The sequence below is a fragment of the Diplotaxodon limnothrissa genome, linkage group LG4 (genome assembly GCF_057381915.1).
Source record: "Diplotaxodon limnothrissa isolate DT_005_m linkage group LG4, D_limnothrissa_male_GT1.1, whole genome shotgun sequence".
Taxonomy (NCBI): Eukaryota; Metazoa; Chordata; class Actinopteri; order Cichliformes; family Cichlidae; genus Diplotaxodon; species Diplotaxodon limnothrissa.
Window position 1 is genome coordinate 29,251,702 of NC_140599.1, and position 24,834 is coordinate 29,276,535.

At 39.7% G+C, this 24,834-nt stretch overlaps 1 protein-coding gene across 2 annotated transcripts in view; it reads left to right on the forward strand.

Annotated features, from left to right (window-relative positions):
- ngfra (nerve growth factor receptor a (TNFR superfamily, member 16)) overlaps positions 1–24,834 on the forward strand; it is a 29,245-nt gene that overhangs the window by 1,660 nt on the left and 2,751 nt on the right. The window contains exons 2-5 of one of the 2 annotated variants that reach the window (XM_085352793.1): positions 1,103–1,258; positions 8,029–8,388; positions 15,638–15,878; positions 21,300–21,514. In XM_085352793.1, coding sequence (XP_085208919.1) covers positions 1,103–1,258; positions 8,029–8,388; positions 15,638–15,878; positions 21,300–21,514 — 972 coding nt within the window. Of the gene's footprint in view, positions 1–1,095; positions 1,259–8,028; positions 8,389–15,637; positions 15,879–21,299; positions 21,515–24,834 lie in introns of both variants that reach the window. The other variant, XM_085352792.1, reaches the window with a different exon arrangement.

Sequence of the window (24,834 nt, forward strand, 5' to 3'; positions counted from 1 at the left end):
GAGAGAAAGACAGAAAAAAGACTGAATTGATGTCTCAGCAAATGTGAATTAAGTGGAAATGAGCTTTTGCTCGTTACATAATAAAAGCCACAGGACATGAAAGTGACTCAGTATAACGCTTTTCTTTGTTCTCCAACGTCTGGGTATGAATTCTTTTCATTTTGCATTGTTGTACACACGCCAGCGGAACAAGCCTCAGTTCTTTTGCGAGTAAAGCTGCATGGAATTTATATCAGAGAGGACTGAGGGAAATGAAACACAGAGGAGGTGATAATGGGGGAGGATGGGGCATTACCAGACAGGATATTAGTGACAAAAAATTTGTGCATTCATGAAAGAAACACCATAAAAAGCATTTAGAGTGCAGAGACCACATGATTAAATGTGGTGCTTAAATATGCAAAGAAACAAGACTTTAGAATTAATTCATGACCTCAGCTGCTGACTCACACGAGTGAACTTTTTTTTTTTTTAATCTGGGGCCTATCTCCCATTTATTGTTAAAAGTCTCCACAATGTAAACTTTCACCTTCAAACTTAATAAAAAAATGAACCTCCATCATGTAGACCAATTTGAGTAAAGGATGGATTTACACATTCATGTTATGGTTGAGGGAGGTTAGTGAGAGGAAATGCACTTTTACAATTTATAAAGTCCTCACAAGTGTAGAAATACAAGTGCTTGTGCGCATGTGCCAGAGGAGATCGGAAGCAGAGGCTGACATTCACAACAACTTTCACCTTTAGACAGTAATTAGGACAGGCATGTGTATAATGTCGTGCACCCATGATTTTATGCTTACTGCCCTGGCTGGAGCATGTCATAAGTTTACTATTAGAGCTGATGTGCCTTTAGGGGAGCTATTAGGACAGTTTAGACGACTGCCTTGTTTAAAGTGTGTCTAATGTAGGCGGAGACAACATGATTTATGATGAATCCCAATGGCAGTTAGAGTTAAGGAACAGGTTGGACACCTGGCAGTAATTTTCATCAATTTGCTTTGCCTTGCACGCCACAGCGGTCCTGCGCAGCACGTTTGTCTATGTGTGAAAGTTTGCTCTCCGATTTACTGTGCCGGTGTCCCGGTGTGCCAGGTGGCAGCGGTGCTGGCCTCCAAGACGGAGCGGGCTGTGCTTCTCTCCTGCGAATCTCGCCAGTTCACCAGGAATGGAGAATGCTGCATTGAGTGTCCACCTGGAGAGGGAGTGTTGAAGAAATGCGGCGTTACTCAGACCGTCTGCACTCAGTGTTTGGACAGTGAGTATTGTATTACTGTTATTATTGTGCATGCAATTAAAAATGAATAGAGTAATCAAATCAAAGTTACAAAGCAAGTTTCTCTGATGTTGGTTAATATATCATTATTTGGTGAAATGTTTGTTTTTTGCTTTAGGTTAAATCCTAGAATAGATGTGTGGAGAGTGAGGCTGCATATCCACTAATTAACACTTTGTTAACATTTACAGCTTTCAACTTGATTAAATACTGTGCAAACGCTCTACCAATGGCTTGCTATTATTTATGGCTGCAAAACACACAAGAGCCAAGGGGATTTTTTTTCTCATTTACATGAGCCAAAAGCATTTTTTTTCCTAACTGTAAAAATAGATTTTTTTCATTTCCACTAGGAAAACACATTTTTTTTTACTGATCAATAGGCAACAATGCATAAACCAAGCAAATTTCAAAATATTGTATTAAAAGATAACACTTTTGAAACCATTTTGTGATATTTACGGAATTTTGTGTTGCCTTTCCTATTTGTGGCCCTGAAACTTTCCGCCTAAACAAAGCTCAACAACAATGAGTCTTACCGCAACCAAAATACAACCACAAACCACACAAAGAGTTTTCATATAAGTGCAGAGTGGTTCTAATAAAGCAGGTCGAACATGTTTTTTTTTTTTTATCACGGGCATTAAGCAACCAACTCTTAAATCTTTGCATTATAGAACTTTAGGATGCAAAAAACCTGACTCTACTTCTTGTAAGGCCAATGTAAGAGGATTAAAATAAATCCAGAAACAAATCAAACACAGTATATACACATATAAACTCACGCACAGCTGCAAAACTGAATGTGATTACCAACATAGACACATGTGATCAACAAAAACTTTTAACAATTGCATCATCTTTATTTACACATGCCATTCATATTTGGGGGTCTCAAGATCCAAACTAAAAACAAAGATTTTCAAAGCCAGAAATACTGTTATTGACCAATTTGTATAAACTGTATGATCTGTCTCTATCAAGTTACCCCCAAATAATGCAGGAGTTCATCAGTTTGATGCTTGTAAGTGGGTCCAAATGTGTTCATTTAAAGCTCAGCTGAGGCTGTAAACCATTAGGGACTTGCTCTATGCTTTCCCAGAGTTGGGAATGGTTCCAACTTCGCAACAACACAAAGAAGAAAATAAGATTTTTGCATTTTGTCGTAGCAGTTCTCTTGTTCTGTAGCTCTGTCAGCATGCAAAGTAAAGGTCTCGAGTGTCACTGCGTAGTTCAACAAAAGCTGCAGAACTGTTTAACACTGACTTGTGGCGTGAATCCATTATGGCAACATGTGCTGAAAAATCCTTTCATAAACAAGAAGTGCTGAGCAAAAGTCTTTTAACATCAAAATCTTCCCATGTGCTAAACAGAACCCTCCAAAATATCAACTGGATGCCATTACGAGGGAGATGATTAAATTGTGGAGGAATGATTACGGACTGGCAGGAATACTTTTTATCCACAGAGAATTCAAGTCTTGGACTTGTGAATTTGTTTGCATAACAAATTGCAAATCTCTGAGCCACATTATGTTATTTAAGCATCTCAAGTCGGTCTAATTTCAATCCTTTGAAGTTTTTTGCCTTGGGTATCTCAAGAGCTGCAGTTGTTGGTGCAAGAACAGGGAGCCAGTTTTCTACATGTAGAGCAAAACAGTGCCACAGGCTGAAAAAACCCCGGGTAAGATACAATGAGTCAATTTCATATAAACCTACTGTGTCAAAGCAAAGGAAGAGGCATGAATTTGACAAAAATGGGCTGATGTGCAAAAGTAAAAGTGAAAATTTTTATGATTTTCCATCAGCGCTGTTGAAAATCCAGATTAAGAATTAATATTATAAATATTAGTTAACATTGAAAAACGCATCTGATAACTTGGAATGACTAAGTGGTGTCTGGAGTCTGAGGATAAGCGCGCTGCTATTTCATGGGCGTCTGGACTTTATCACTGCTTTGACGTCGTCTTGCACACCATATTCCTTTTCATATTGCTACAGCAAACAGTGGCAGATGATGTGCAGATGCTAAACCACAGCTCTACTTTCCTATAATGTGGGCTGGCTCTCTTGACTGTATTTCTGAATAGACGTTGTTTCATTCTCTCCCTCATCCCCAACTCCTCTACACCAATTCTTGTCGTGTCTCCCTTCATCTCCTGTTCTCACTTTTCTCAGCCAGCATGCCGCCCCCCTCCCCCTTCCTGTTGCTATGACTCATCGTCTGTATTAGCGGATAAAATGGTATTAGAGAGCCAGGCACCAAAGGGCACGATCTGCTCATTTATCATGCATACTGTTACATCAGTGCATCTTTACCAATTTGATCCAGCTAATTAAACCATATTGAAAAGCCTATTGTGCCTCTAACAGCGAACAATTATCTTGCTTTGCAATACAGGAACAGTATTCACCACTGATAAACACTCAACAATTAACCTCAAATACCCAGGAGGTTAAATTCAATTTCCGGTGCAAATGCATTTTTATACTTTTCTGCATTGTTTTTGTTTCAGCAATTTAAATATTAATGCACCTGAAACCCCCCAGGAGCACAGTCGCTAAAATAAGGCTGAGTGGCGTTTATATACAAGCAAAGGTTAGAGGCTAAAACAGCGACCTTACTCGAAAAATGAATGCTATAAATACATTTTCTAAAGTGCAGATATGAATAATTGAGAAGTAAAATCCAACACATCCATTTCCTGTTTCACGGTAAATAAGGGCAAATCTGTATTCACCTCGACCCCCTTTAATATCCCACTTCCTGTATCCCACTTCTACTCCTCCACCTACCAATGGTCTCCCCGGTCCCAGCTCGGGACGAGTGCCAGCATCAGCAGCAATAAAATATTTATCAGTCTCCTTCACTTTCACTGCTGTCATGGGAGATAAGACAACCAGACTTGCCTCACTTAGTAAGCCATTCAAAGGTGCTTGAATGCAATATGTGGGGCAAAACCCCAGGAGTCAATGTGGAAGAGCCCTGCTGGCCAACTGGACTGGGACTCACTGGAAATTAAAGGAAAATTCAAATCATGGAATGTCTGGGGACGGCTGAAGCAGAGCATCAAGTTTCTTTTAACTTTGGATAAAGAAAGGGAAAATGGAGATTTTCTCCTGGCAGGTCTTCTCTGGCTGTAGCAGATGTATCAGATGAAGATAGTTCCCTACATAACACCCTAAAAAAAGTGACATTAGTACGGGATGCAAGAGCGGACATTGATTGCTAAATTATATTTTGCCTAATTTGGTCTTCCTTTTAATAGCTCTGGTTAATAATATTCCCTCTATGTTTGAAACACCTGTTTTAAATCTCGGGGAAGCGGAAGTGGTCCAAAGAAGCAGGGTGATAATTACAGACAGAAACGATTTGTGTTCAAAAAGCCAAATAAAGCCGTCACGCAACTTTCCAAATGTTGATAATTTATCCTCAGTCAGCAGAGGGTCAGCGTTTTGGGTAGCGTCTAAGCAGAAACACGGTACTTTCTGTGAAGGGTAGGAAATGTCCAGCATTGCTCATGGTCACACCTAAAGTGCTGATTGTGAACATCATCAAATAGCCTCAATGCCATCGAGAACTACATTATTGATGACACTAATGGGGCTGAAACACATCAGCGTTAGATGAGGGGGGTGGTCCTCCTGGGCTGAAGTGGCACAATTTAAGTGCATCGCGCCCCCATTCACGACCACATTTCCCTTTACCCGCAACCACCTTTATAGCCAAACACGGTGACACTAAACGCTGATGTGTGCTCATCAGATCTCAGCTGGGGACAATTAGAAAGAAGGCCATATTTGATTAAAGAATGCACTCTCACCTGATGGCCTTTAACTTTCTTCCTTTCTTCTTTCCACATGAAAGCGCTGACGCATGCACCGCAGACACACGCCCACACACATCTCTTCTGACAGTTCCTGCTGAACACTCGCTGCATATGGTCACATTTAGGCATGTTTACGCACAAGAACTGCAAAGGGGACTCATGCATGCGAGTTAAAATTAGCGAGGAAGCCTGTTCGCAGCGGGATAATTGAAATGAATGAGGAGGGGAGGTTTACTGGTTGAGCCTGACTGAAATCAAAACAAAGGTTTCAACCTCACAAATTCAAATGATTATTTACTTTGGAGGTCTGGTGTTTGTCTGTGTCTGGATCATTCAGTTAGTGTCACCCTCCTGTATCACTTCTGCCTGCAAACAGTAATAAGAGCAAAGGGTGATGACAGACTCACCCTTAAAGAAAAAGCACAGGATTTGATGCTGTCTAAAAGGAAACTGAACGCACATACATCCCTGCTTGCCTCATTTCCCGTGACCCTTTCTCCTCCTACTTGTACACCAGCCCTTCCTCAACACTAGAATATGTTCTTTTTGGGGGGGTTTGGGACCACCCTCACAGACTGCTTATAGTTGTGCTGCGTCAAACAATCTAGAGAATCATTCGAGAGAATCAAGCGACTGCTCGCGCAGAGCTTGTTGATCATTCTACCTGTGTCTATATCATTACTTCCATCTGCTCCGCTCAGTCTGCTTGTATAATGTGACAGGTCTCATAGTCGGCCTCTTAGCAGCGCTGCTGTTTACAAGGTGTTTAGAGCTTCAATTGGTGCCAGTGTTTACTTGCCGGAGCCGCTTACAACGTAAAAGCAAGCGCTGGGACATTGCTGCAGGGTTTTTCACACTGACAATATGTTGTTTCTCAACACGACACCCGCTAAGCAATTCCTGTGAAAAACACATATTCCGAAGCATATGGATATGCAGATAAGAGCTCTGCAAGTCCCAGACATCCACACAGGCATGTGGCTTTATTTATAGTTCTGCCATTCCCAATGATTTATTTCCCTTCAAGACAAACAGCACGGAGATGGCGAGGAGATTTTGAAGAGTGTAAACTTGCTACGTGCTCCATTTTTGTGAAATTCATAGTAAAACGAGCAATGTCTGGTGTTAATTAAGCAGTTTATAAAGCTGCATTCTTGTCGCAAAATCTCATGTTGTGAAACCTTTATTCCAAACAGCTTTGTACCCATTGAATGTTGTGTACAACACAACAGTCTTTGTGGTGTTTTTGCAGCTCTCTCAAGGTGACCGCTCTTATATTATACACACACACACACACACACACACACACACACACACACACACACACACACACACACACACACACACAAAAAGGTATTTGAAAAACAGTGACACTGCCTCTGTAATGAATGTGAGCTTTAGTGTCGCCCCCCACCCCTGTCGGCCTTTCTACTATACTCTCAACTCATTCAACTGCTAAAGCACACTCATAGGGCACACAAACACTCTCGCTTTCACATTGTATGCATAATTCAGCAGGCATCCAATTATATCTGAAAATAAGTCTATATGAAAATGCAATATTAATAGATTACTTTGTGCCCCGAGGAACTCTCAGTGTAAGAATAAGCTAATTTGAGGTCATCATTTCCTCAGTCATGAACTCTCCCAAATCCTCCTGACTCCAAATAGCACAGAAGAACAAATCTGAAGAGCTTGGAGTAATTCAAAGGCAGCCAGTAATAAGTCACCACAGCTTTTACCTCATTTCTCTGATAACACTACTGTGGTCTGATATGTTTTTTTCTCCCTTTGCACACAACTCACAACAAAAACTTATACAGTGAAATGTGCCTTAAACTCAAGGTTTTTTGCACACACACACATACCCTGTGAAGGTTTAGCAAACATATGACACAAACCAGAAATAACATGTGTTTTATATAGATGATGCTACTACTCAGTCCGCCAGTTTACACACTCTTACTTCAGGCAGATCAAGCTATCCTACTGAACAGTATCTGCTTCTTATGTTGTTTGGTACCATGCAGTTAGACGTTTATGCCTATTATCAGCATTTGTGATGATGGTTATTATTTAGTCTTACTTCAGTTACAAAAAGCTTAAATAAAGGCGGGAGTTACATTGGATCATTAATGTAACTCCTGGAAGTGTTTGCCAATTTACATTAAAAAAATCCAACCTTGGTAATAAAGTGTTATTTTCTCTGGGTTGTCTTTATCTGTCTGAAGCAACTTGGTAAGAACTCAATGCGCCTTTTGCGATACATTACTGGGTAGTTCAAATAGAACAGTTTTTGACTGTAGCGCAATTCAAATTCCATATCTGTATTTCTCCCTCACCTCATGGTGTTATCCTTGAAATCAAGGAAGATCAGCAAGGAAAAGAAACAGGAGGTCAAGTTTTAAACATACGACTGCAGCCTTACATTATGTTATGATATATTCAATTATGATATGGCAATTAAAAATTCTATTTGTGCTTTTAGATCAGTTTATATCATGACCAGGTAACAAAAGTATCTTAATTTACTTAAGTCAGTGATGATGACTTTTAAAGACAGGCTTTCAGTGGAAGGATGTGGATGCACCTGCATTTCACTCCCCGTGTATGACTGAGATTAAAGCAGTTTACTCAGCGCAGCACAAACACTCTGGGATCAATATCATAATGAGCACAGCAGGCTTTTGACTCGCTCCCCAACAAGAGCACCTTTCTTGTCCCGAAGCACAAATCACTAAAGAGCCCAGTGGATCAATGTGTCCTTCCTTTTAATGAATGTGCAGTAAACATGATTAATGTCATATTACTCACTGTTTTTCTCCCTGTTTATCTCCTCACATTTCCTTCACTCTTCATCTTCTAATCTCTTTTATTTTTTTACTCATCTCCATTCCTTTCAAACCTTTCCTCTAATGTGTAGGCGAGACCTTCTCTGAGAACTACAGTCATACAGAGGAGTGCAAGACATGCACTCAGTGCACCGGGTTGATGCGGATGGAGACGCCATGCACCGACTCCAACGATGCCAAATGCATTTGTAACTATAACTATTTCTTCAACACTGTAACTGGCCGTTGTGAGCAGTGTACGGTATGCCCTTTGGGACAGGGCGTGTACTCCCACTGTGATCACGATCACGATACGGTGTGTGAGGAATGTGTCGACGAAACCTTCTCTGACGAGGAAAACTCCCTCGAACCCTGCCTGCCCTGCACCATCTGTGATGAAAACGAAACACAACAAGCTAATTGCACGCCAACCAGTGACACTGTCTGCTACAGTAAGTCTGCACTGCACGCTCTGCACACTCACGTTGGTTTCATATAGTTGAATTTTTTTTAAAGGATATTTTTTCACCTTTGAACGAAACCAAGGTAAAAACGAACCAAGATGGTTTCTATGCCAAACATATCAGGGGTAAAAGTCCGTTTAAAAAGTTAGAAGCTCCACACTAAAACTGCACAGTAGCTACAAGTAATTTTAAAACAGCATCATATATGTCTCAGTCACATTTTGCACAAATCAGCAGGGGTAACTTCCACATGTGTGGGAACAAACGTGGTCAGAGGTCATCCCTGGTCTGATTTTTAAACAGCAGGATGCTCAAAGTTTTAGCATTAAAAGGTCAAAGTTTGCTGCAGTGTCAACAAAGGGACAATGAATAATCGTCTCGACCACAAAACAGAAGCTCAGAATGTCAGAGCTAAGTCAAGCTCCTTGTACCAAAGGAAGCTATAAATTCGCTTGGGTTAGACAAGGCGTGAAATTGACCTCATCAGGGGGCCGCAAAGTTCAAATCTATGGGGTAAAATGTCTTCGCTGGTATTGCTCTCGATTTCCTGTATGAAAAAATGTTCTTCTGCATTATCTTATGGGAAAGCATGCTTGAACCAGTGAGGCAATTTTGAATAAATGCTTCAAAGAATGATCATAATAGATGGAACACTGGCTAAAGGCCTACTAATCTCTTGTGCACATTATCAATGTATTGAAAAATGTTTATGTATAAATTTTGGTATTCAGCAAGGAGCTGTAATAATCCCCTTTTAAACGTTGAGAGGGTTGAGATTTCATGGCCTCAAACACTGGTGGTGGCAGGTGGATATACCAAGTTAATGAGCCTCAGAAATTTGTCAAGCCCATGTTGTAGTAGAGAGGATGACTTGAAGCTTCTTATAATAGATTCTAATGGCAAAAAAGACAGTGGAGAAATGAACTGGAGGGAAAAAAAGCAGGAATAATGACTCTAAACATACATAACAACTTTTATATGAGCGCCACATTTAGCATTTTATTATTAATTGATCAGTAAGATAATTTTTTACACCATTCAAATTATGGTCTATTTTTTATATTGTTTGCCACCATGATAAAATGATAAAGAAATCAGACAGATTAATTGCTATTTTCAAAACTAATTAATTAGCTAAAAACTAAAATTTTTAAAAAATTAAAATTTAGACTTTAGTTTTAGTTGCCTGAATAATGCATTGGCTCATCTCAAAAATATATATGGTCCAGGCATATAATCTACTTCCACTTGGAATTTCAAAGTAATGCCTACCATTAGCCTGGCCTGTCCAAAAATATCTGCTGTCCCGTAGGCCACAATGCAGCCTTTTGCTGCCCATTTAGCGCCCACCCAAGCAGATCAACTGTGACCCGCCTTGTCCTGAGTGATGGTACTGCAGCAGCAGTAACGGTGGGGACTGGAGATGGCATGATATGTGACTGTTTGAAAAATAATAGCACCAGTGGGCCTGCGGGTAATGGCTGCAGTCACATGCGGTCATGATGATGCTTGCTGACCTTACATGGTGGTCTTTGATACTGTGCATACAGTAAGCTTGGTATGACAAAGGAGAAAGTGCCTTACTGGCAATTTTTACAGGAGGAATTTTTATATTTTATTCTTATCCCGCTGCCTTATTTTTATACAGTAAATAAGATGTGATTAAAGCATTTTAAAGTTCCCAGATCTTCATATCCAGCTGTCACCAAGTGTCAATTACATGATACAATGACAGAGTCAGAAAGAGAAAGAGAGGGCTGCCGCATATGTGCTGTGCTGGTATTCTATGCAGAGGGGTCGATATCAGTCCAGGGATTTCTTCTACTTGTGCTCAGGTTTCGCTGAGTGACCTCTATGAGCACCCACACTTGACTACAGTATGCACACACACACACACACACACACACACACACACACACACACACACACACACACACACACACACACACACACATGCAAGCTTAGTCGTCTCCAACTTCAGACACACAAATGTTTTATATGAGCATCCCGAATCAATACAACTGATAGCAGGCTAACATGACGCGCGCACACTCTTCCCCTGCCAAGTGTGATTTTATTCCTACGTTTTTCATTAAAGACGCTGCACATGCGTGAACCTTTTTGATCTGAAGCTGTAAACACCAGGGGTGGGTTTTTATAATCGATTCATCGATTAAAATCGATTCTGGCTTGGATAACGTAAAATCGATTCATTAAAATCCTGAATCGATTTTTTAATATAAATTTATTTTGTCCGAAATGCCAGAATCTCTGGTGACATCTCACAAAATTTCAAGAACCACCAAACAGTAAATGAGAGCAGGTACTGATTCTGACCCGCGGATCAGAATCAGTTAGATGTCGCCTTTCTCACAGTCGGGGCTGAAAGCCGACAGCTCGCTGATCCGGGTCCGCGCTTTGTGTTCACGCCCTTTATGCGCTGATTCTAAAGCTGTTAGTTTGATCTCTCTCCAAACAATATTGACCGAACCAGCAGCAAAAGAAGATCCAAACGCTTCACATAAACATCGTCATGAATTCACTCTTTTACTGTTTTGCTTCCATTGCGATGCGCAGCTCTCTCTCTCTCTCTCCCTCTCTCCCTCCCCCTCTCTCCCTCCCACCCTCTCTCTCTCTCTCGAACAGTTTCGCTTTCTTCATTATTCGCTTGCTTGTTATGCACAAGTCTACTGTTGTTTACAGCGCTGTCGGCCGCTGTTTTTTTCCCTTTTACATTCTTCCGAAAAGAAAACCTCATTTCTGCTGTTCAATACTGAACAAATTTTAACTTTTTAATATTATTCAAAATGCAAAATGCTTAGCCGTGTGTCTAATAAAACCGCTGTAACGTCAGAGGTAATGTTCATTAATTAATGGTTTTCTTTCGTTTTTGATGTACTGCAGAATATTTTTATAAAATCCCAGGCCAGGAAAATCACCTTCATGTTTTTCTGTGTTTTATCTTCAGCTACTTTGACACAAAGGCATCTGCTGTGATGCTCACACCTTGGATAAAGTCTTGCGAGTGTCAGCTTCCTTTTTATAGATACAAAAATATGTAAATGTTCTGATCTGAATTATACTTCTGACTGTCAAAATTTCCCAGATTTAAATCGAATCGAATCGAATTAAATCGAATCGTGGATCGAATCGATTTGGGACCTTGTGAATCGGAATTGAATCGATTCTAGAAATCAGTGACGATACCCAGCCCTAGTAAACACCTCCGCCACATTTTTATCGAAGATCTTTGATCCTGTTGGCCTTGAGATAGCTTTTCCAAAAGGTGTTGTCCGGCCTCCAGTTGAGCAGGTTTGCATTAAACGTGAAATGCTGAGCATCTGTTTGACAGCTTTTCCAAGAGAAGCGGAGTGAAAGATTAAAAACACAGATAAAGCAGACTTCTTTGCTCTTTTTTACCCCACGCTCATCACCTTCTCTCCTCCCCCTCTTTCTATCTCTTCCCACAGTGGCCCTCAAGTGGCTCGGTAAGCGGAGTGGTGGAAGTTGGCCAGTGTGCATTCAGTGCCTCCACTGCTGCAGTATAATTACTCCTGCTAATCAGAGCACTTTACAGCAGCTCCTCTGTTCATCTGTACCCCCTCCTCCGTCTCTCCTAACACTCTGCCTCTCTGTCTATCCTCCCCTCTACTCTTCCTATTAACCCCCCCTCACAGAAGACAGAGCGCTCACTTGAATAGTTCGTAGTACGTGTGCGTATGATAGATGTGTGCACGGCAGGCAATTGAGATAGAAGCTGAGCTGAGACAGAGGGAGAGTGTTTGGTGGCTGATAAAGAGGTCATTGTGCGTGTTCTGCGCCTGATAGTTGCTCATCTCCACCCTGAACTGGCAGCAGTCAAGACATCAACCACTGCTCAAGACCCTGGGGTTAACTTCACCATAAAGACCTCAATGGCTCATAAAAATTCAATCTTTTTTTTTCTCCCCTTTTGGTCCACACCCCACTAATAAACACATCTCCCTGAACACACAGGCCCACGCTCATAAAATCCAGGGTTAGTTTTATTTAGCGTCACGATTGTTTTAAACCCTCTGCTCCGAAAATTCAATTGTTAAAGTTCCACTGCTGCCTTTAAGCTCCTGCTCTGTTCCAGTTAGTGTATGCAGCCTCTGCAGGCTTATATTTGTCCTTTGGTCTACAGCCAGAGTTTTTTTTTCTTCAACCTATAGAAATGAGAGCATGAAGGAGTCACAATAAAGATGTAGCACACTGTACTTTATGTGTTGAGTCAGAGTTATGCAAAGGATGCTCCCAGGAGAGCTGTCGTCTTGGCTCGGAAAGAGATAAACGATTTACAGCAAATCCTAGGTGAGACTCGTACTGTAAGCATACATCTGCATATAGGGAGCACTGATTGCACCAAAGCGTACTTACAGAAGAGTGACATGATTTAAAAGCCAGTGTGAAGACAAACGTGTAGGGATTGCAACTTATTTGACAAACTGTATATAAGCCTAGACCATCTGCACACTTTCACACCTTCCATTCAAAATGTGCTCTATTTGTGAGCTCAGGTTGCATTGCTAATACCATTAGCCATCCCTGCATTAGCCGGATGATGTATGGCAGAGCTTAGGAAACCTGACTACATCCCAGGAAAGGTCAAGAAATGCATGTAATACAAACACCTATGTTCCACTCCCTCCTTTTAGACAGATCCCAATCAATAGTGCCGCTTTAAATAGGTCTCCGCATTATTTCTGTTTCTAAGTATGGCTCTGTTGTGCTCTGTTTTTCTGTCCCACGAAATATTTTTTCTGCTTTTTCAGCAACCCAATACCCTTACGACAGAACTGCCCCGCCACAGTCATGCAGAAAGACAGACCAACGTGGACTCTTAATGACAAACAGAAAAAAAGTCCAGACAAATTGCCCATCAAGATGCAAATGAACTATTAAAAGAATCATCTGTATGTAATATATGCAACAAATCACCATGAAGAAACCTGAGTATTTGCTATATCAGAAGAAATAGGACAGCTATTGGCTGTCATGGTCCACTGAATATCTTTTTCGTGTTGTTAACATCAGCGGTCACAGCAATCATGTGGTGTGGTTTTCCTTCCATTACTAGTCTTGTCTGGAAGATTGTTCCCTTACTCAATATCCAACATTCATATAATACAGAATATAAATGACATGACACTGATACATTCGAACCATGCATTTAAAGTACGAGCTAGAGGGGAGGTGGGCTGCAAAGTAGCTTGTAGATGTGTTAGCAGGAAAGTTGACCCTAGTTTTTTGGTGGAGCCTTCAAATGAGTGATTTGCCAAAGACGTGTGAAACAGAGTACCAGCTGACTGACGGTCACCTGTTGGAGTTTTTTTTTCTTTTTAGGTTAAATATAACTATGCCATTAGAATAAATTCTATTTAGGGGGCGCTAGCGAGCCAGCAATGGAGTAGGACGTGTTTCTGAAGGCTCCCGCTAACCGAGTTTCAGAATAAATTCTATTTAAATTTTAATTGAATTCTTTATATATAATTATTATTTAAAAAGGATGTTATATCTGATTTTAAATACACCATGTTTAAAGGTTATATTGTACTTATTGATAAAAGCTTAGAACACAGAAATATAATACGTGGAAACCAGATAGCAGCCCTAAAAAAATCATAACATCTGTAAAGAGGGGACACCGAAAGTATTTCGGATTGAGTGTCCCGGTGTTTGGCCATGAAGGAAACCCCAGGAGTCTCCACAGGGTTAATCCTGCAAGTGCAAGACAAAGCTAATGAGGCGCAGCCTGAGGTTCTGGTGGGAATTACTGGCTCAGATCTGAACCAGGCTGCACAACTCCGTCCCCACTCTGCTGTTGTGCTCAGAGGGGTCTTAGATTTGCCTGGACAGACCTCTTACTTGGCCTGCTCGACCACACTTTGACAGAAGGCATAATCTGTAACCTTCTCTGCAGAGCTTTTCTGTCATCTAACAGAATCGCTGCTTTGTAACTTGCAGAACTTTTCAAAACAAATGCATAATATGACAGGAGTGTTGGAGAGATATGATGGATGCATTGTTTTTTCAGAAGAAGCAATGCCATGGAGCTGCTGCAAAATGGAAAATTACATTGAAATAATTAATGGAGCTCACAACGAAAGAGGAAATAGGACAATTTATGAAAATTACTTCTTTACAGACATAGCTATGATAGAAACCAGACCCGTCCAGTAGCACAGTGCTCTTCTCGCTTCTCTGGCCTCAACAAAGGCTAAACTCAATATGATGACCTCGCTAAAACCCCAGACTTTGTTCAGCTAGAAACCATATGGCCTCAATGTTGTGCAGTGCGCAAAGATCACACAGATGGAGATGTGGCGAGGGGAGACCTGGCATGTAAGGCCCAAACTTGGTGTGGGGAAAGCTGAGTGTGTAGTGGGTGGTGGATATTTACCCCCTTAGTTAAAGAGCATTCCTTCTTTCTGCACAGAGCAACTCAGGAAGAACCCATCTGTCTATCAGAAACAGCTGCTACATGAGTGCAGCACGCCAGACATCTGCTTGGGGACTTGGTGACTTGTTTGATTATGGTATATGCACGGGAATATACAATGAAATTAATACATTAAGGTGTTGATTTATACACAGGAAGTGAATAAAGTTTATATGTATATTATACTATATACTTCTATGACTTCTTGGTTCTCAGAGAACTTATCTCTATTTTTGTAATGTTTGGATTTTTCCTTTTTTAGACAGTAATGGATGAATAAAAAGATTTTCCCAGAAGTTTTCATACAGTACTCCCCTTAACATTACAAGCAGGGCAAAATTTTCCAGTGCTTTGGTTTATGATAAACTATATATAGCAACAACAAGTGGTGTTGCTGTGAAACTAAAATGGTGAACGCTGTACAGAAAGCTGGTAAAAGTCTCCATGCTGGCACTGGCACAGCCTCCTCAAAATATTGAGCTCAGAGTGCATCATGTTAACTTCTGAAAATCCTGTCAGCAATGATGCAGTGGAACCAACTTAAAACAAAAGGGCAGTTCTAGTGAAAAGTTTACCTACATTCATCACGGACATGAATGCCATGGTAATTTGGAGCTTCCATGCAGTACACAGTCAGAGACAGAAATAAATATTTTTTTCGCCTGCAATGTGGACAGAATTTAATTGTGCTCTATTTCTATAGCTGTATATAAGCAGTTTAAATAACATGTTTCCTGTCTCATAAATGCTCCTGTCTCTCTGTTTTCTTCCTTATAGATCCTAGTTTACCTACCGATGTCATTCCTACCTCCGATTTGGATATATCTTCATCCTCCCTCCCTGATCCCTTCCTTCCTGATGCCTCCTACAGCCCACTGCCAGGAGGAGAAACGACTACGTCCAGCGCTGGTTCTCCTCGCTTCCTCGGTCACGGCCTCAATGAAAACCTCATACCTATCTACTGCTCTATCCTGGCTGCCATGGTGGTGGGTCTTGCCGCTTATCTCATCTTTAGGAGGTCAGTTTGTGAAGAGAAATAATTAAAAGCAACTCTATGGTCAAGGATATTGGCTCATTTGGGTTTTACAACTTATTCAAAAATATTGCCTGGTGTAGAATGAGTGAACAATGATGGTGGTCTGGATGTTGCTTGGAGCGACATCTGCCCCAGGCAACATCTGGTTGAAAAGTAGTAGTAAGGTGGCTGGTCGAATATTAATTCCAGTTGTGGTTGAAGAGGCTTTAAGCCATTTGTGCTAAAACACACCATAACAAAAAAACCCCAAACTCAGTTCTTAATACTTCAGAGAGCTGTCTCTCTTTTGCTCTCTCTCTCTCACACACACACACACGCGCGCACACACACACACACACACACACGCACACACACACGTTAGTTAGGACGTGCAACATGCAAGCACTCAGACAGACAGATACAAACCCAGGCTATAACACATTTGAAGCAAGTAAACAAGCTCATTAAGGGCATTGATTGTTTGAAAAGTGCCGACCAGAGGAAATTTGAGTGCCAGATTTATCAGCACAGTCACGCACACATCTGGTTAATAACCTCATGTACTTATTGACATGCATAGACAGACTGTAAATTACATGAATTTCTTTAACACCCAGTATTTTATAAGAAGAGGTGTTTACTGTACTGTACCACTAAATACCTCATGAATATTTAAATTACTGATTCACATTACTTTATCTTCTACAAGAAGAACACTTTGTTGTATTTCTTTTTTATAGTAGTTTGTATATTTATTTTATTTAGTGTTTCTTTTTCTTGTAGTTGTATTCATAACACTAATTATAATTCTGCTTTCTAAGATTCTAGTACAAAATATAACTATGCAGTTTACAGTGATAATGATGACCCACACTGAAAAAAATATGTTGTTGGATTTACTTAATTCAATGGTGGACATTTGTTGCACACAGATGTTTTGCTTTGGCAGCAACTTAAACAATTGAGTTAAATTAACACAATTTATTCATGTTCAATAAACCTGTGCAATTTGTGTTGATAAAATGTGACTTAAACATGTTTTGATGAAGTAATTTGAGCTCTTGGAATATTTTAATCCTTCACAATTTTCTCACGTTATCCCAACACGATTCAATAACTTTTACCCAATACTACTTGGTCACTTAAATACTACATGTTATCTTCAAATTACATTTTGCTATTATATTCTAGTATCAAATACACAATTTTCAAATGGAGGCCTTATAACAGATTGTATTGTTCTCTTCCAAGATGGTTGCTGGCATCCACCAGTAACCTTTCAAAACAACATGTCTAATTTCACTGCAGTAGGTAAAGAATTAAACTGACATTACTCCTCTACTGAATCTATATAAATCAACAGTTAAATAATGTCAGTTCTTCCGTGTTCTCTGGAATCAATCGCAGCAAAGAAATTAGACTGTTTCTTTTGAAAAATGTTGGGAAAGAACAATACAAAACATTCTATTTAAGGCCTCTGACATCAAGATTCAGTTAAACAACAATTATAACTAAACAATTTGAGGTAATGTTAGTTTCCATTAACATTAAATTAGGTTACTGAATTGGCAAACACCTTCCTATTAACACTACCCATTTTACCCCAATAACTAAAGAAATTAGCACTTGCAGGTCAAAAACTTTATTCAAGAGACGCAAAAATAACATTGATACAGTGACTGTCAAAAATTACAGCACTGATCATACTGTGACATCTTGGTTCAAAACAGCACACTTAGAAATATTCAACGTTCTTTACTTCAACTGAATGAAACTGAAAATACCATTTCACACGACCCATATGGGATATTTAGACTGTATAACTGTTCACGCTACATCTCTTCACTAGTAAAAGAAAGAAAAAATACAAAGAGAAATTTAAAAATGCTGCCAAACAGACAAACAGAACTTGTACAGAGCAAAAGGAAAAACAAACAACAACAAAAAACAGCTCGTCCTCATGGCAGTTGCAGAGTATATAAAAATGAACCCTGCGATCCGTTCCTGGAATTGAGCTTCAAAAATGCAGCAGAACAAGTGTGAGATTTAAATGTCCTCTCACCTAGAGCTGGTCACCTCACATGCATAACAGTGAGCTTCGTTGCAGGAGCAGTTTTGTCTTAGTTGTGAGCTTTTCTTGAGAGCTGAGTTGCATCCAACTCCATTACCACCCATTGAATCACCTCAAAAGTGTAGCAGAGTTGTGATGGGTAACTCATGTTGAAGGAATAAAAAAGGTCCAAACAGCATGGCTACTGCAAAGGTCACGTTATCCAGATCTTGAAGAACAACATCAGAAAAGTCATTGCCTGGCGCATCTCTGGAGACAGATGTTCATTGTGGTTTTCTCAATCTGTGCAGTGGCCTCAGTCAAGTCCTGGTTAAACACAAAACATTTCTTTAAGATTCCTTTTTAAACTCATCTCTTTTGAATCTACCAGTTCTAATGTTAGAGTAATTTAAACCAATGCAAGCAACATAGTAAATAGCTATAGCCAAAGAGTGGCCTGCCATGCTGCCATTCATGGTCTAACAGAGTTTCTAAGAGAGGGTGAAAAACATAATAATTTCAAATGCTTTACATTAGTTTTTGTTAGAAAGACACCGGCCCATCAGAAATCCAGGCTATGTCACTCAGAAGATGTTAGAATTTAGACTTTCAGCCCCACAATTTGGTTAGCTGTTGGTCAGTTGGTCTTTTTTTTTTTTTTTTTTTCAAACAAAAGCTAATGTAAATATTGGTGGGATTTTCCTTTGGTCATTAGAATGACAAATTTAAAGTTTTTTCACACTGATGTGACCCCTAATACAGGGGTGGGGGTGGGGCCTCAAGGGCCGGCGGCCGAGTTCACTACCAGGCCTCATGTGAACTTCAAATTATTAAAGAGGACTACTGGTCCTAACCAGTCCAATGAGGATCAAGTGGATAACTAAATGCATTTTTAAAGGTTGCAAATCCACAATCTACTCATAAAACACTCACCATGAACTCCTGCACCAAGATGTTGCAATTGTCTTTCACACAGATGCGGAGCACTTTGATGAGGGACTCCGAGCATTAATGTCATCCTTGACTATTATAACAAAGAAAACAGAGATTTGTGAACTTTTCAGTAGCACAGAAGAAAATGATCCCAGACAAAAACTCTTGACTTTTTAAACCAGTCAACATGCAACACCAGCATCTACAAAGCAATATCAAAAGTTCCTGTTTGACATCAACTTTATGGATATATAGTTTCCAGAACATTTATTTTTAAAAAAAGATAAATTTTTCTCAGTGGGCCAGTAAATGCATGACGAAAATTATGGCATCCTTTTAGTGGAATCATTACTCACAGGTAATAGTTGACTGTTTCAATGGATGTAGCATAAAAATCTTTTACTGACCTAATGCAATACATATACACTTTGTAGTTAAAGAATTTTAAAGTTCTTACTGTCATTATGGCAGCTACATCCTTTAGCTTTGTGCCCTGTTCCCCCGATCACTTTGCAAACACTTTCAGCAGACTGTCAGAGAGAAACTCAGCTCCGTCAGAAACCTTGACTGTAAAGGCATGGTTGGGATGCACTGGAATGCTGCATTTTATCTGAAATGACATAATTATTTTGAAATAACAGCAGGCACTGTGCTTGGTTAATCAGTAATGTTTTGTTGAATAAAAACTGTGTTTCCAGATCTTATGGGATTAAAAAAAATCCAAAGATGTTTGTTTCTGATTTGCAACCCAACAACCCACAAGTTACAACCTCATTTCAGTTCAAGTGTGCATTAATGCGAGTCCAGTAATCACCTTTCTGGCAATACATACAGGTATAAGTTAAACCTATGGCAGATTTTGGATTTCTCAGTTGTATTAATAGGGTGAGTATGCATGCACCTAATAATTATAAAAAACCCATTATAATTAAGTTACAGAAACGAAAATAGAATATACTTTCTTACCATAACACCTTGAACCCACAATCCATCAGCTGACTCCTGGTGAAATGCAGAATAGAGGTCGTCTCTCAATGTGCAGCAAAAAAAACAAAAACAAAAACAAAAGGACAGCAGGTGAGGCCAGGAGGGGTAGGGATGTAAGCTAGCATAATGCCGCTGATGATATTAGCTAAAGCTGTTCAATGTCCAAAATCTCACTAACACCATGGTGCAGTAAATACACAATGTAACTGAAGAGTCAGTTGGCAAATCTATTCACACAGAAAACCAAATTATGTTATGAGTGCCTCGTAATTAGGTTTAATGTGATATTACGGCTCTTGTGCCAAAGACAAATTCAAATGAAAAAGCGCCAATTCTTTGACAACAGATAAAACAGCAAATAAGCTAACGGCTCTTTTTTAGCATGTTACATGGCGACACTCTAGACGTTTAACTACATTTGGCTGAAATATGGTAAATATTAATTCAAAAAATCAAGACATACCAAAAACGTAGAGTTGGCTGCTCGACTTGACTGAGATGGATGCCTTTTTTAAACCACGATCCAAAGCCCGCGAGATGAAATCACGCGTGGTTTCACGAGATTTAACGTTGCTACCTTATTGACTTACTTCACCTGAACATGATATGAACAATTTAATACACCCTTTCTGCATATCATGTAGTTTTTACACTATATAGTTACATTTAACTTTAAAACATGAGGCAATTGTGTTAAATACATGCAAGATGCTTACATAAATCCAAGAGATGGCCAGTCCCTTTTTTTCAGTGCATAGCATTTTCTGAAGAAATACAAGTGAAAGTTACTCCATTCTAGCAGCTGGCTGTTGAATTTGAAAGTGGAAGCGACAGCTGTGAATGGATATCTATAAGGTGTTAGAAGCTGTAGCTAGTTAGCTAACTAATGCATTGCAACGAACTGATTTAAAATGCTGTCTCCATCTGGACTTTATAATGTCGATCACACTAAATGTTTGTGGCAAAATCTTTGTGTAATTCACAAATAAGAAACAGAAATAGATGGAAATGGAAATATTCTTTTTGTATAGGACTGTGGAGCTAGTTAGTCCATTAATTCTGAGGATGATGTAAAATATGAAATATAGTTTACTAATTTGTCATTTTAAGGTTTTTGATTTAGAATGATCTTAAATACTAAATGTGTTTAGCTAATATATCCAGTAAAGTGGGCAGAGCAGCTGGGATCTTCGGGTGATATTTTTAGGGTTCTAGCATTGTCGTAGTTCTTTCAGCATAATAAGTAATGTTGTTGCAACTTTCATCATTGCAACTGAATCATCACTTATAATTTTGTACATTCAATAGTTTTGTTTTTGTGTTTCTGGTTTTAGAAATGCTTAAAAAAAGCCAAAGAAAAGTAATACTTTAATGAAAGAAGATTTGTTTTAGTTTAAAACCATGACTGTATCTTTATCGCACTGGATCTTATCTGATGTGCTACTTTTCCACAGGTGGAATAGCTGCAAACAGAACAAACAGGCAGCTAATAACCGTGGAGCTACAAACAACCAGATGGTGACGCCGGAAGGAGAGAAGTTGCACAGTGACAGCGGGATCTCAGTGGACAGTCAGAGTCTGCAGGAGCAGCAGCAGCAGCAGCAACAGCAGCAGGCCCAGGCTGAAGTCCAGCCTCAGCCTTCGCACTCTCATACACAGGAACAGATAGGTAGGCTCAAACCCTAATCCCAGCTTTTCAGTCTTTCCGTTTGATAAATGGGTATTTAAATATCCAAAATGCTTTATCTTTCATCTTTCTGTCCTCTCTTGCTTATTGCAAATCAATTTCCCAGTTCCATGAAAGCATAAAGTGGAAATTGCGTGACCGTGTTCTAATAAAATGATAAGCCTGATGGGAGCTAAGGTGCTTCGCTCCATGAAAACCTGGCCTCTCATCACAGAAACTTAGACTCATCCCAGACTAAATACATTTTTCCTTCACGTGGTATTACTTTCGGTGCCAAGGAAAGTCTACCTCGATTAAATCAAGATATTCTACTGAGATTTTATCAATGTGTGTAGTGGTGTTTTTTGAGCATTGTGCAAGCTTTTCTCTCAGAGGGAAGACACATTTCTGCGGGATTGAGATCAAAAGCAGTATATCACCTAACAGCGGGACTAAAATCTACATTTAGCTGCCAAAGGCAGGTAGGTGAGGCCAAGTCTTACAGGTATTCACGATGCATTAGACTCAAGGAATGCACAGACTACGGCTCTGTAGGAAACCTGCCGTCAAAACAAGGTGAAAAATTTCAGTGTTGACAGAATTTTGACACAGATTCCATCTCAGTCAGTACATTGGAGGAATGTATAGACTGGGTATGTAACTGTATATGTATGATCTGTATTTGACTTTACCACTACTCCTCCATATATTTGTCTCTGGGGACTTGGGAAGTGTTTCTGGTGTAAGTCTTTAGGACAGATTGTGCAATGCAGACATGAAAGCCAGACAACATCTAAAAGGTTTGTTTGGAAGATGAACTCAATAAATGATGTCTGGCTTAGAACCAACATTATGCACTTTACTAATCTATTATAAAGCAATTTACCATGTCCTTAATTTACTTCTTGTAATGCAGTGCATTAAGATGGAGAAACGCAGAGATGAACTTTTTTGTGTGTGTGTTTTTGTTTGTCTGAGATATCTGCCATTACTGTTAATATAGATATATTAAGATAACTCCGAGTATACATTTTTTTTCTAGTGCTTTGCCATTTTTGTCTGCAAGCCAGAATTTCTGTGCTTCCTACTAAAGGCATAAATATTGTTAAAATTTTTTGTTTGTTTTAAATAAAGAGCTGTGACATTTTCAAAATTAGCTGGGAACTTTAGATTGTAGGGAATGTTACTGGATCAGGAAAAATCTGTGCATTTTGGGGACTAACTTGCAGATTTATATATGTTAAAGCAGCATTAATGTGTATGTTGAAATGTGTTTTGGATTGTTGGGAACAGCAGTACTTTTTAGCAAATTCATTATCAAGCTTTGGATGTAAAGACAATGTTTTACAGGATCAATATGTTAGAGGGATTTGATCACATTAGCTACCCCCCCCCCAAAATGCCAGTATCATCCCTTAACCAGTACAAGAAATATAAATGCAAACATTGAATTATTACTATATTTGAGCCCAGTTATCTCAAATTATACCAGTCTTTTATGACCATCTAATTCTCCTTTTAAATCAATATAAGATCAGGTGATTTCATTCGCTGCATAGCACTGAATATATAAACGCGAAGAATGAGGCTCGGTGAGAATTGTCACTGAATGTCTGGAAAAAAAGAGCCTTGGAGGATAAAAGTAAGTGCTCCAGGAATGTGAAGTGGCCTCTGCACAACACTGAGCCATCCATCGTCCTTCAATTCTCAAATAGCACTTACAAAATGAAACCAGCTTTTTTATTTGATTTATACATATAAGACTCAGTTTTTTCCTCTACTGAAGAGGTCTTAAGTTCACTCGTGATCTTGTTTTCAGTTGTTCTCGCTTGTCCTGTTCTTTCTCAGGGTTTTATTTTTCCCTTCCAAAGCATATTGTGTAAAGATTAAGAAATTGTTATAATAAGGATAATAGTATGCGAAGACAAACAACTGACAAATCCTTGCTTCTACAATCCGAACCACTGTGTCTGGTCTAGGATACCCATTACATTCTAATGAGGCCTGGAAAAAGCTCATTTTGTTCTTGTGTTTTGTTTGAGTACCTCTTTTCATTCTTCCACTCAACAAATGTGAAGCCCGCTGTATGTCAAAGAAAAGAAAGGAATTTCTTTTGGAGGCAAAGTTTGGCATTGGTTCATTGAGAGGATGACTGCCTGCTTAACACTGTCACCTCTTTAACGGACTGGCTCATTAGCAGGTGTTACGAGATGGGATCCAGGCCTGGGCTCCAAATCTGATGTAGTATCAGTGTTTAGCACGTGCTAATTGGCATTACCACCGTCTGTCGGTGCGGAAGCCATTAAAAAGGCAGCAAATGTGCTTGTGCAGGGGGTTGTGTGCTCTTACACAACCAACTGGGACTGTAAAAAAAGCAAAGGAGTGAGAATATGCGCCATAAATCCATGATAATCGCAGGGGGTTTCCTGTTTCCACTGAACCATAGTTAACTGGTAGCTAAAGTAATGGGAACAGCTTCAGTCAAAACAAGTCAAAGAGGCTTTTAAAACCAGAAACCGAGCACTGAAAATGTCCCCTCGCTTTGACTGACACACTCAATGAGGGTATTCCCTGCATGATTCACTGGTGAGGGGTGAGACCTCCAAGATGAAGGGTCCTCAGCCTCATTTCTGTCTGCTCATCTGAATTGAAAAGAACCATCTCATCTGTGCAGCACCCCTCCCTGAACTCTCCCTCGCTTACTGCCTGCTTCCCCCTATGAATTGTGCAGATTGTATGTGTTTAAAATTTAAACGAGACCTCATTGCCCAACAAACTGAGTCAAAGCAGGTGTCAGTCAAAAAATATTTAAAGGATTGTCAGAGTCATTGGAAAAAACAAAAGACCTGATGATGAAAGGTTAGAAATTTTAATGTCAAAACTGACCTAAAATAACACTGTAGCAAATGTACAGTCCCAGATTTATGCTGCTTAATCTTCCTATGAAAGCCACTGACAGAAGGTTTGCTGAAAACGCAGAGGGACAGTCTTTATTGCATCACTACAGTCCACCTCCATCATGGGGTTTACATGTGGGATTGCGTTTGAGAGCCCACGGTACCTGCAGAATCTCAGCAGTACATTCTTTACTCTGTAACATTATACAGCTGAAAGTTACAGTAATAATGCAGCTGAGTCATGTTACAAATCACTAATGCAATTTCTGCAGTACAAGAGGGATGACTCATAACTGGTTGTCATCCTCCCACATTAGCAAGTTTGCAAAAACTTCTCTGGGTGGAAGTATTCTCACTGCTGTTGTTATCTGAATAATGAGCATAGAAGTAGGCAGCAGACACCCCGCGTGAAATAAGTATGTATTT